Source organism: Phyllostomus discolor, chromosome 10 (assembly GCF_004126475.2).
Source record: "Phyllostomus discolor isolate MPI-MPIP mPhyDis1 chromosome 10, mPhyDis1.pri.v3, whole genome shotgun sequence".
NCBI lineage: Eukaryota > Metazoa > Chordata > Mammalia > Chiroptera > Phyllostomidae > Phyllostomus > Phyllostomus discolor.
Genome location: NC_040912.2, coordinates 91,240,793 through 91,254,039, shown reverse-complemented (window position 1 = coordinate 91,254,039; position 13,247 = coordinate 91,240,793). Strand labels below are relative to the sequence as shown.

Genomic DNA, 13,247 nt, shown 5'->3' with positions numbered 1-13,247 from the left:
TGGCAGGTTCTGGGGAGGCTCTCATGAGGCTGTGGACAGACAGCTTCCCACTGTGCCCCCAGTGGTAGAAGAAAGAGCCAGCTCCTGGGGCCCCTTCATAGGGACACTGAGCTGCAGTGTGAAGGACCTCCCAATGGCACACCTCCTCACACCACCCTCTTGGGCATCAGGTTTTCAACGTTGGGTTTTGGGAGGAGTCTGAATGTCACACCGACATTCAGATGACTGCAGAAACTGACCCACGTCAACACCTTCTAGTTCTCATGGAGGGTACGAGTCTCCCTCTGTGATCCTTGTAGAGTTTTATTACCATCTACGACAGGGATGTCGGGGCCACATGAAACGGTACTAAAAATCACCCAGTTTCCAGTTTTCTGTCATGCATTGTGGTTCATGTCTGTCCAAAATGAATTAGGATTTTGGGAAAATCACAGGCAATGTCTTCTATCTGGGTTCTTATATGAGAATGCTCTCCTCTCTGCTCTCAGGGAAGTGACCGAGCAGCTGGTGCTCTGGCAGAAGCTGCAGAGCACCGAGGTGAGGCCTGTGTGGCTGTACCATTGGGTGTGATGGGGATCAGGCCAGCCCACAAAAGTTGTTCAAAACCACCATTAGAAAACAAGATGACATCCTTAGCTTGTGTAAATAATAAATACATAGATAAATAAATAAATAAATAAATAAATAGGATTTTCTTATTCTTATTTCTGAATGTGACAGAGTACTTTTAAAGGAAATCATTGTCTTTGTACCAGCCACACAGAGGCTGGGATTATGGGCCTGTGCTTCGAGGGCACAAGGGTTAAGGGCTCCAGGAGGCTCTGGGTGGGCAGGCAGGTTAGGGTGGAATAGTGGGTTAGGTCGGCTGCAGCAGGGGTCCTGAGGGCTACAGTGGCTGTTGCAGAGTTGGGCTCTGTGAGGCATTCCTGGGAAAATGTCCATGGTCAGTTCCTGCTCTTAACCTCCTCAGCCGCCATGCCGGAGCCCAGAGCCTGGGAGGGGTTCCTTTGACCACGTTGAGGGGCCTAGGGCAGGGCAGGCATTGGGCGGATAGACGGTTCTAAATAGCTTATGATGACAACAACCTGGTGACATTCAAGGGAGCATCCTCATTAACTTCCTTTGATTTCAAGACGAAAATAGTCTACTGGGAGTTAAGTGATTTCCTGAGGACCAAAGGTGACAACATCAGAACTGGAATGTCTTTTTTCCATACTGGCCCCCTGGGCATGTTCACCAAACCAAGCTTCCCATCGGATGTAAACTGCTTCTTCACTCACCAGTTTATCCATCTTGTCCTACGTATGTGTATGTCCTCAAATATCATAACTTAATTTTTTGAGAAACTGGTTACATCCCTCTGCCAACATATATTTTGATCACTTCCAAAAGAAAATGGCATCATTTAAAATATTTTATACTTTTCAAATTAAGACACTTCCTGAGGGAGCGGCTGAGAGTGTACTGCCACGAACACAGTCCTGCTGAATTAACTGAACCCCAGAGCATGTCGAATGGCACCTTCCTAAACAGCCCTCCTCGGGCCTCACTTTGACTGACGTGCTATGTCAGGTCTTCAAAGACCTATGGGCCTCAGAGACCAAGTTCTATTAAAAACATCTTTGCAAAACAAGATTTTAAAATAACTCCAAGGAGTCAAAAGTGAGAAGACTAAGTTTACCAGTACTTTTGTTCTGGAGAGTTCATATCTTTTTAGTAGACTTCATAATGCAAAGGTGACCACAATACCTCTCTGTTTCCATTGTTGAGTTGTTCAAACTGTCCTGGCAATGTTTAGGCATTTGCCAATAGCAACTTCCCAGACAGCCGCCAGAATAGGCTACAACTGCACAAAGAATAGCACGGAATGCCCAGTGGGTTGTCAGTTGGCTTAGGAAGAAGACTCAAGTTTGGGAGCCTGACGATTATCACTGGGAAAATATTACAATGATGGTGGCAGGTGTTGGTATAAAATACAAAGAGAGGGACTGGATGTCATATGATGTCCCCAATCTGATTCTTAGAATGTGCTATCAACAATTTGAATCACATTATTAGAGAGGTGTGACAGTTTTTCCTCGTGGTCGATAGCATTTCTCTATTCCAGATGTCCCCACGGTCCCCACCTTGGCCGGCCTCCAGCCATCATTGTACTGCTGTGTGTCCAGGGTTATCCACAGCATTTCTTTAGTGATTTCCCTTTTCAGACACTTTGATTCTGACCTTTTCACCTTTGCCCCCATGATACAATGCAGTGCCTGGCATGTGAAATGCCAGGGATCATCAGATGTTCAGGGAATGCATGGTGACCTTGGCTTTCCTATACCCTCTCTCCATCCTAGTTTCCTAGCTCCCCATTTTCTAGCACCAGTTTCTTCTTGTAAAACAGCTGCCATCCAAATTTCCACACAGGAAAGTATTCTTTTAGGCTGTGGCTTGAAAGACTTTTACTCAGTGTGTTCAAGGTTAGACCCACTAACTACGCTTATGTAAATGGGGTGGTTTGATGCTAAAAATCAATTTGTTTAATAATCAGTATAAAACAGCACCACCATTTATAAGTAGAGCTTCCTTGACCTGCAGATAAACCAGAGCAAACTATTAGAATTCACCGAGAGACAGAAGGAGCCATAACCCGTATTGTATGGTCCATCTCACTCTATAAGGTAACGGTCCTATGTTCACTGCTGTAGCCTTAAATGTGTGATCAGTGGACAAACAGCGAAACTATAGCCCTGCTCCACCTGCCACAGAATAAACCCACACAGAACGTGCCGGTCCCCCAAGTCTCATAGGGCCGGTCTGTCTGGTGCAGAGAAAGGGCAGCCAGAGAAGGGGAGCCCATCCAAGTCGTGCCCTGGGAGTGGGTCTTTCAGGCCCTCTGCCAACCAGCAGTGCCTCTCTCTCGCTAGCTAGAGGGAACATTCCAGAAACAGAGCCTTGAGAAGGGCCCTGGGGTGTAGGGCTGGGCAGGTGTTCCTGCAGAGGGTGGCTGTTGCCCCATGAGGGCTTTTCTGTGTCACCAGGTCTGTCTCTGAACCTGGAAGCAGGGGGCGGGGAGGGTCCTGTGTCACCCCCTGCAGAGCCTCTTCCTGCAAGGACTGCTTATCTTGATAAGTTATAAAAAAGAAAGGGGAGGGAGCCTGGCAGCCCTCAAGCTGTGATAGGAAGCGTCCCATTAAGCAGACAAACAGTGCACAGCGCCCTCCCTGGTCTCTGGGTCCTCTTTGCAGCACTTTCGCTGCCCTCACAGGGACCTTTTCCTGGTGGCAGGACTCCGGGCTGGCTCAGCACTCCCCTTTCTTCTCAGTTCTTCGCAGCCTCACTCTGGAACCTTCGACCTCCAGGCAGATCCTTTTTAATTGCATCCATGGGCTTCCTGCACACCCATAGCACATGCACATTCCCATGGCCACCGGGCACTGCCTCCGCAGTGCCTCTCCAGCTAAGGGAATGGGGGGTGGGGGGCAATTCCCAGCGCCATGAGGGTCTGAGAGTCCACAGCCTAGTCACAGCCACTGATCTCACCCAGGTTCCTCTGCTTCTGGGCTCACCCGTCGGTGAAAGGGAGCGACGGCAGTGACGTTAGGGGCCACAGTGGGTTGACAGTGGGGGAAACAGGTGAGGGAACCACTCGCCCGGCGCCCACAGCCCATCACACTCCACAGCTGTCCGCCTAACTGTCTACACCTTAGCCCCCTGGGTCTTCATGGGGACTCACAGGGTTTTGTGAAGCGAGACAAACAGTCTCAATCCACTTGACAGATGAGAAAACTGAATGTCCCCAGATGCAGGGGCTAGGTCAGTTTACCCTCTTAACTTCTTAACCCCACCCCCAGTAGGCTACGTTTTTCATAGGAGACCCCTGAGTACAGGTTGTCCATGACCTTGACCTCCTGAACCCACAGCATTCTTTCCCAAACACCCCACTCCTTCCCTCCCACACAATGTAGGATACCGCTGTATGGCAAATAGACTTATGTTCAAGTCACGGGAGCAATCCCTTGGTCGGCTGAGCCATTCATGAGAGACCTACCCAGAAATCACAAGAACTGAACTACAAGACAAGGGACTCCAATACCAGGAAACTGTGGGGACTGTGGCCGATGAGTGAGTGGAGGAGACACTGAATGCACAAAACAGACAAGAAACAGCTGGGTGTCCCTAAAACAGCAGGAGCCTGCTTTCTCCCCATGTGATAGAATAAGGTATCCTCAGGATAGAGTCAGACTCGTGGGATTTCAAAGTCGGAAGATACATGATGTTCATTTCCTTCAACCGCCTGCCTGAAGTAGACCCTCCTACTGTCCCCGCCAACACCGTTTTAACCTCTGCTGGCCACTGCCTGCCGCCCTCCCGAGACACACAGCCCCATCTAGGAAAAGATTAGTAGAATTTTTGTTTTGGAGAAAGAGTCTGCCTCCATTCTATGTCCTCACGCTTTGGGCTGCCCCAACGTGGACATGTCCCCCGTCCCTTCTCCGGGGCTTTATTCAGTCCTGTTAATATTTTGTGACTCAGTTTAGCATCTCCATCAATATCCTTTCTGACTCGTCCTGGACACTGGGTTACTGGTTCAAATCTGCCTGAAAGCCCGTTCTTCCGTGGGGCCCACGTCTCCCCCTGCCACCTGGCGCATTCGGAAGGTGGCCCGGGAGAACCACTACACCGCGTCTCCGCAAACATGACCCGAGTTGGACTGTATTTTTGTGACAGGCACCTTGCTCCACTTGAGTCACACTCACAATCAAGTCAGAAAAACACCAGGTTGTTTGTTTTTCACAGAACAGCTTCAACTCAAAGCAACTCCTGCCCCCTGCAGTTTTCTCTTTGAATCGTCTTTTCTTGGAAAAACATACACTCCGGAGTTTTCAATACAGTTGTCTGTTGGTTTCAGGGCAGGCTTCCAGCCTGTCAGGGTCACTTTAGGTCCTGACCGTGGATGGCTACATCACATGTGGGGGTCTAAGAGGCTGTGAAATTACTTGAAATAATCTTTTTTCTCCCATGGCATCCAGGAGAATACCCAGGCAAAAGGAGTTGCTTTTCGGTCTTAGCTCCTTGGCAACTATGTGACCTTGGGTGGGCCATTTGTTGCTCAGTTTCTTAACATTTAATTAAACTTTTAAAACTTATTTTGATTCAAGAGAACCATTAAAATAACGGGCATGAGAGAACTTAGAAAGTTACAAGTGGGCACACTGAAGATTAGTATGACAGTGAGATTCACCGTCATCACCATTACCACTGTCATCATCAACATGGTTAGATTGATTCCAACATATTTCCTGAGGTTTCCAAACCTCACAGAAGGTTGTCTAAGGTAGTGAGGGCATTTGTGCAGGTTTAGCAAGAGACAGAGTACAATTTCCCAGGGACAAGGACCATGTCAGGGACAGGGGGTGAGGCAGTGCTCTTCATTGGGCTTTGGGAAAGGAAGGGAGGGTGCATGGGAAGAGGAGGGAAGGAAAAAGGAAAGGAAGAAAAGAAGGAAGGAGGGAAGCTGCCGTAGGATATTATGATGATATGAAAAAGGATGGTTTTCCTAAGTGTGGCCCAGAACACCACTAAGTGAATGGAAAAACGTGCAAACATTATTTCTGTCTAACAGAAGCCACCTGAATAGCAAACCAGCAATGAAACTATTTTTGAGTTCAGTGGTAATCGGTGAAATCCAAGTGGAAGTGATCCTTATTTATGCTCATAAGAGTATTTAAAAATTACAGGTTGAATATCAAGAAGTTCATGTGAAGGTTTCGGGAATTCCCACACGTGGCCGGTATCAGTGAGGATTAGCCCCGCACTCTCGGAGTCACGTGGGCAACATCCAGTCAGGTGGGAGCTGGCCATCAGGAATAAGTTGCTGTATGTGTGCCCCGAGACATACAGTATATGGGGACTCTTCTGCAGCAAGCATATATTTTGAAACAGCTTAAAGTTGTGTTAATAAATAACCGGATTAAATGTTACACAAATCATGTGTTTAAGTGAAAGTTTCAAATGCAAAAACAGTACTAGATGTTACCCATAGATGCATGTGTCAGTGTAAGCGGATGTACACACCTGAGGAGGATAAATCAAACCCTCAGACAGTCAGTTGCATCTGAAGGGAAGAGGGAGGGAGAAAGGGCCTGGGGGTCAAACACCAGCCACGGGACTCCATGTGTAGTGCTTTAACTTCGCATCAAACAGAAGAGATGCAGGAAAAATGTCAAAACACTTACATTTGTTCATTTTTCATGGTAGGCTTTTGTTTTATAATCTGGTGAGTTTCTTCACTTAAAAACCGAGTTTCATAACTGCATAATATTAGAACAATAAATAAATGCAGTGTCATCTCAGGTAGAGCTGGATGTTGCATACTTGCCTGTCTAACACCAAGATGAGGAACACAATATTACACCTCAATGGAGTGAAATATTTATGCCAACCGATGCCAATGGTTGTGCCAGTTTCTGCTTTCATCTCCTAGATTACAAAACAATAGGGGACAATAGGGGGCACGGGCCTTGGAGCCAGCCAGGAGAAAGAGTTGATTAAACACTGAGGAAAAAGTGAGACTCTCTTGAATTTAAAAGGATTAATAAAGACTTTATTTATTTATTTACTTATTTTCAGAGTGAGCGGAAGGGAGGGAGAAGGAGGTAGAAACATCAGTGTGTGAGGGAAGTGCTGACCCGTTGCCTCTCACACTCGGGCACTGCACCCGCAACCCAGGCATGTGCCCTGACAGGGGATAGAACTGGTAACCTTTTGCTGTGTAATACAGTGCTGCCCATCTGAACCACACGGGTCAGGGTGGGTCTCTCTGGAATTTGTCCTGAATGTTGACTCTTTCTCTTTGGTCATGGCACCTCCTCCTCTCCACTAACTGCTCAGGGGCTGATGACAAAGTTGCTAGAGCAAGTGTCATTGGATGACATCCTTTTCCAGTTAGAGGGCATAATAAGTAAGTGATATGTTTTAACACCTTTCTTGTTTTCCTGTAAGCTGAGAAAACAAAGCAACCATGTGTGGTGTTGCAGCTCCTGGTTTGCTGGAAGTTATTTATAGATGTTTTCCAATACAACCTGATTTAGGAAATTAGCAATGGAAATGGCCCCTCCATGCAGAGTTAGTCTTAGGAGTTCAAACTGGAGGTGTCCTCAGTCCTTACCAACTCCTATGTGGACACTTGCTTTTCATTCTTTTTCTGATTTTATTCCAGAAGAGAATGGAAGGGCAGCCAAAGGGTAGATATGGAACTATGGCTGAAGGTAAGATAGCCTCCGAGTTCTCAAGAGGTTCTGATCCCTCACCTCAGACACAGCGACGGAAGCCCTGTATGTTAAACTGCAGAAGAAAAAGACAGAGCTCATTTGTTCTTTACCTCCCCCATCACCACACACCCCCCACCACTGACCCCCACAGTATGATGCTGTGCTGCATGGGAAATGTGGAAATTAAACTCCAGGACAGGCGTTGGAAGAGTTTTGAACTGAATTGTGAATGAAGTTTATCTTTCCTTGTCCACCCTCAGCTGAAAAATGGAAAAGTTCCCCAGACTTAGTCATGGTATTTGCTACCAAACATCCCAGAACACTTTGGAAAAGGAAGAATCAACCCAGAGCAGGAGAAAGAGTAGATTCTAGGAGACTACAATGAACTTGGAATTCATTTGGGCTCACGAGAACTCGAGAACTCCTTGTGTTCTCGTCCTCCTTGGTCCCTTGAAAGTTTTAGCTCCTGGCTCTGAGTTCCCTCCCCAACACCACTTTTGTTACCTTCCTGTAGTTCACTCAGCCAAGTAGGTGATTCCTCCAATGCATGTACTTCTAGTGGTCTTATATTCCACTCCTCTTCAGCCACCCATCCTGGCTCCTCTCCCAGACTTTGCCCTTAACCTTTCTGTTGTCTCAATTTCAAGCATCCAACCCCCCACCCAAAGAGCAGAGACCTGGGAGCCTCGGCTGGTCCTTGGTCATATCTGACACTTCCATTCCTCCCAAGGTCTAGGTGAAAGTGTTGAGCACTCTACACGGATATGACTGGGAGTTTGTGGGTGGAACACAGGTGGTAATATTTTCCCCTTTGTGACTTGTCCTCTGCCTCCCTCTAATCTCACATTTATTTACCATGAAACTGGCATGGGTACCATCCTGAAAAAACACAGGGACCACTTGTCTTTCAGAAAAACCCTTTTCCTTGGTCTTGATGAAGACTTGGAGCATACTTCTCAGTGTAGCCTTTCTTACTCCTGGATGTGCCTGCAACGTGGGCTTCCTACGTGGCCTTCCTATGACCATGCACCTCCTAAAGTCATCGACATACCTTTGTATGTATTTAGATAGGGCGGTTTTCCTGGAACAAAGGTCCATGTTTTTTTATGTGATACCATGAGGGTCCAGGACCAGAACATCTTAAGCATCACTAGCTTAGCAAGATGCAATTTTTTTTCCAGGCAGAGTGAAAGATAACCAGTCGGAATCATCCTCCTCACTGAGGCTCATCCTGGTGGGTAGATCTGGCTGCGGAAAAAGTGCCACTGGGAACAGCGTCCTGTGCCAGCTCAAGTTTGAGTCCAGGATGTCCGCCCAGGCAGTGACCAGGACGTGCCAGGAGGGCACGGTCACGTGGAACGGGAGGAACATCCTGGTGGTTGACACGCCCTCCATCTTTGAGGCAAAGGCCCAGAACCAAGAGATGTACAAGGACATTGGGGACTGCTACCTGCTCTCGGCCCCAGGGCCCCACGTGCTGCTGCTGGTGACTCAGCTGGGCCGCTTCACTGCCCAGGACACCATGGCAGTGAGGAGGGTGAAGGAGGTCTTCAGGGCAGGCGCCATGCGACACATGGTGGTCCTCTTCACCCACAAAGAGGACTTAGGGCACGGGTCCTTGAAAGAGTACATAACCAACACAGACAACCTCAGCCTGAAGACCCTAGTCCACGAGTGCAGGGGCAGGTACTGTGGCTTCAACAACCGGGCCACCAGGGAGGAGGAGAGGGAGCAGTTGGCAGAGCTGATGCATGTGGTGGAGAAGCTAGGGAGTGAGCTCAACGGCTCAACTTTCTACATCAATGACCTCTTCTTGCACGCACAGGAGCACAAGAGAGACAGGGGCGGCACCCCTGGGAAGGAGTACAGGTGCTACCTGGCCCAGGTAGAAGAGCAGGTTGAAAAGCAAAAGTGAAACCTGAAGGAGGTAGAAAGTCACGGGCTGTCCAAGGCACTCTGCAGGGTGAAAAAGTGGGTCTGGTCTCACATTGGGTTATCTGCATTTATTGCGATGTGCCTTTTGATTTATCTTGCCATTTTAATTAACTGTGGTATTACTCTTTCACACTAAGCATTTCCAACTGACTTCTATGATTGGCTTTTTGTTTCCAGACTCGCCATCTCTATGTTTGTAAGATACTTGATTTGCTTTTTACTTAGTGTCAGGTTCAGTTTCTCTTCTTTGTATCAGACATGCCCAAGTGCTTACAGAGAAAAAAAACCCAAAGGAGAAAACATTTCTTCTTCATTGTTTTTGTTTTCTTAAGAATCATGGAGGTGAATGATTGATTGGATACCTTTCTGAAATATCTGGGGGCCAGGGGTTGCAGGAAGGAAGGGGCGTGGCCTGTGATATCACACGTTGAGAGAAGAGACGGGTTATGTTAGAAGCTGGTGATAGAATTCCTTCTTTTATTCAGTAGCACACTCTGGTTTCATCGCAGGCTGTCAGGGACCACACCCATCACCAGCCCCACCCGAGAGAGGGTGACAAGGGCATTCTAGGGTGAATTCCGGAGGCATGAAAGGGGTGAGGGGGAGGGAGGAAGGGACCTGGACACTCGAGGAGAGAAAAGGGGTCCCAGGTGGGGTGGGGTGCCGCCCTGGGGAAAGCAGAGTCAGTGGCTGGGAAAAGCAGAAGCTGGAATTTCACAGAGCAGGGCCAGACAGTGGCTGCTTCAGGCCAAGCAGACCGAAGGCTCTCAGTCACTTGCAGAGGAAAAGGTGCCCGGACAGAGTGTGAGGAATGTGCAAGGCTGTGATCCCATCAGACTTTCTGAACACTGAAATCTGAATTTCACATCACTTTCACACATGACGATGAAACGTTATTCTTCTTTTCATTTCTTCATCCTTGAAAAAATGTGAAAGCTCTTCCTTCTTAGCTCACAGGCTGCATACACCGGCGGCAGTCCAGATGTGGTCCCAGCCACGTGGTACAGTGAATATCCCGTGGTCGCTGGAGCCGTACTCTAAGACAACCTCTAGCCCCAAAGTGGGCTCCATCCTGTGTGATGTTGGGACCCTGGGGAAGGAGGGATGTTCCCCATTTTCATGGGAGCAAAAGGAAGAGGGCAGACGCCGGGGTGACATCTGAGCAGAAGTCCCAAAGTCACTGACAATGGGAAGTCAGATGAAGCCCTGCGTGGCCCCTCCCCCAGCCACGCCTCCTTTTGGTGGCTGCCCCACCCCCTCCTGTACTCCTGTGTACCCTCTGTAGGAGACCTGCAGCCATCCCAGGCAGCCTGCCACCAAGTGGGCAAATGATTACATCTGGGGTGAGTCTTAGGACCTCACTTGGGCCACCCAGGTGTCATTCTCCAAACCTCTATTGGCGACAGAGGTTTCGCCCAGATGTAGCACATGACTGATCCCAAACACCACAAGGAGGGTGACTGACGTACCAGCTCCTCAAACCATGAGGCCACCCTGAGGTCTCCGAATTCTCTGACCAAGGACCACCTCCTCCATGCAGCGCTCCTAGACTGTCCCACCTGGCTAGGTCTCTTCTCTCCGCGATGGAGAGAGGCCACGTTCAAGGGCAGGAATGAGAATCACACACACGGGGAGGGGTAGAAAGGGGGAGGGCGGTGGGCCAGGGTCTGTGCGTCACCTTCAGGACTGGGGGGCAGGAAGTCCGCAGAGGCTTCCAGCAGGTGAGCAGTTTTTGGAAGATGAGGCTGCAGCAGGGATGTGGTGGCTGAACTGTAAACGTGTAAACCTGGGGGAGGGGAGAACGTTTAGAAGGAAAGAATTCCATCTTGAGATCAGGGTCTTCTCCCAGCAATGTGAATGGGATCGTAAACAGGAGACACTGGGGGGGGGGGGAGGGGATCGAGGAAGGGGGACAGTGAAATCAACAAAACATGGTTGGTGTGGCAATTCTGGGGAGGGAACCGGGTTTCTACACTGGGCCAAGATCAAAACTATGAACAATAAAATGACAACAAACTCACAATTATCAACAACTGAACTCAAAAAAATGAAAGCAAGAACAAAAACAGGCTAAGCTAAAAACTAGAAAAGGAACAGTATCACAGAAATGGAGATCACATGGAGGGTTATGAGTGGGAAGGGAAATGAGAGAGAATGGGGAGAAAGGTACAGGGAGTAAGAAGCATGATTGGTAGGTACAAAATAGTCAGGGGGAGCCCTGGGTGGTGTGGCTCAGGGGATGAAGCACTGGCCTGTGGACTGAAAGGTGGCCAGTGATTCCTGGTCGGGGCACATGGCTAGGTTGCGGGCCAGGTCCCCAGCTGGTGTGTGTGCAAGAGAGCAATGTTTCTTTCTTGTTGTTTTTCCCTGAATCCCCACTCTCTGAATATAAATAAAATCCTTAAGGAAATAGCCAGTGTGAGACCAGGAATGGTATAGGAAGTGGAGAAACCAAAGAACTTATATATCTGACTCATGCACATGAACTAAGGCGAGGGTAATGCTGGAGGGATGGGGGCACTGGGAAGAGGGGGATAAAGAAAGAAAAAAGAATGGGACAACTATAATTGCATAGTTAGTAAAACATTCTTAGAAAAGAAAGTATATGTAATAGTTTTCAATATTTTTAGTTGACTTCAGTGGAACAGTTAATAACCTAGGTATCTGAAAGGGAAATTTATTGTTTATTTGTTTGCTTAGTATTTCCCCCAGAGTTTGTTTCTGTTTCCTGAATTAATGGCTCCCGTTGGGGCATGTGTTCTGTGGTCTGTGTATCCTCCACGTCTCTTTCAGGTGTCTGCTGTCCCTGATTGCCTTTTGCTGTTTGAGAACAAATCCTCAGAGAGGCGACCTGGGCGTCAAGGATGGGGGTGGCTGCAGACTGTCCCCGAGGGGACACAGGGGGACAAGCTGGTAGGACAGAAAGCAGAGGTGATCCTTTGGAGCAGGTCTCAGCTTTAGAGAGGACCCTCTTCCTGTGCAGGGATCTGACTGAGGGGGAGGGGAGGGGGCCAGGGATCTACTGTCTCATTTCCCACCTTCTTCTCACTCCCACCAGCCCAGGCTCCTCAAAGCACTGCAGCGACATTTCCGGAGCTGACCTCACTGGGGTGCTCAGGTACGCCCCTGCAGTCACCTCAGCCTCATCCTCTCTGGGATGGGGTGACTGGATGGTCACCCCAGTTCATCCTCATCTCTGTCTGCTTTCCAGAGATGGGTTGAGACCTCTCATCACCAAGGCTCAGACTCCTAAGTCTAGGAGAAGACCCTGAGAGATGGGCTGACCCCAGGCTTCTTGGGACTGGGGTGTGATGGGTGTGAAGATAGTTGTGTGCTCTCCTCACCATGTAATTTCCACCGCAGTGGTGCAGGCATGTTCATGTGCATGAGAAGGTGAGACTCGTGTTGGAGAAGATGTGAAACTGTGAAAAAACAGAAAATGTTGAGACCGCAACTGCAAAGCCCTTGAGGTTGTGAGCTGGAAGAGGTGCAGAAATAGTTGGGCCAGTAGCTCAGCGGGTCAGAGCGGCGGCCTGAGCACCAGGGGGTTGTGAGTGGTGAGTGATGGACATTTCTCTCTCATGTTGAGGTTTCTCTCTCTCTCCCCTTCCTCTTTCTATAAAATCAATAAACATATCCCTTGGTGAGGCTTAAATAAAATATGTGCAAAAGAAAGGCCCCATCTGTAGACAGGAACAGACACAAATTCACATTGGAAAAGGGCAGCGAACACGAGCCTGTGTGACAGCTTGCTGCCTTTCTTACAGTCAGGCCACCACAGCCGAGTCTCCCAGGTACAGCCAGTGGTGCCAGGATACCTGCCACTTCCCAGCCCTCTTGTATTTTAATTTACATAAAACTCAGTACCTTCTTTCACAGATTCAATGGTCAATTTTGTAGACATATTTCTAGTAAGTTTTCATATTTCCCATTACCTTGCATGTATGTACACATGTTGCACTGTGTGTCCATTTTATTTTATATTTTAATTTGTTTAGATTTTTACCTTTTGATCCCCTTCAACCTTTTCTTTCTACCCACACTCTGGGAACA

The 13,247-nt window shown here is 48.4% G+C and overlaps 5 protein-coding genes across 5 annotated transcripts in view; 2 read left to right on the top strand and 3 right to left on the bottom strand.

Annotated features, from left to right (window-relative positions):
- Positions 1 to 13,247, bottom strand: part of LOC114507421 (GTPase IMAP family member 8) — a 772,814-nt gene that overhangs the window by 176,687 nt on the left and 582,880 nt on the right.
- The window catches only part of LOC114507465 (GTPase IMAP family member 4-like), a 658,105-nt gene that overhangs the window by 238,984 nt on the left and 405,874 nt on the right, over positions 1 to 13,247 (bottom strand). The window lies entirely within an intron of this gene.
- The window catches only part of LOC114508181 (GTPase IMAP family member 7-like), a 251,484-nt gene that overhangs the window by 33,397 nt on the left and 204,840 nt on the right, over positions 1 to 13,247 (bottom strand). The gene's annotated exons all lie outside the window — the stretch shown is intronic.
- LOC114507451 (GTPase IMAP family member 4-like) overlaps positions 1 to 13,247 on the top strand; it is a 122,122-nt gene that overhangs the window by 78,033 nt on the left and 30,842 nt on the right. The window lies entirely within an intron of this gene.
- Positions 7,214 to 9,443, top strand: LOC114508003 (GTPase IMAP family member 5-like). Its single transcript, XM_036011026.1, is given in 2 exon segments — positions 7,214 to 7,256; positions 8,441 to 9,443. Coding segments are annotated over 2 exon segments (933 nt in total). The 3' UTR covers positions 9,331 to 9,443.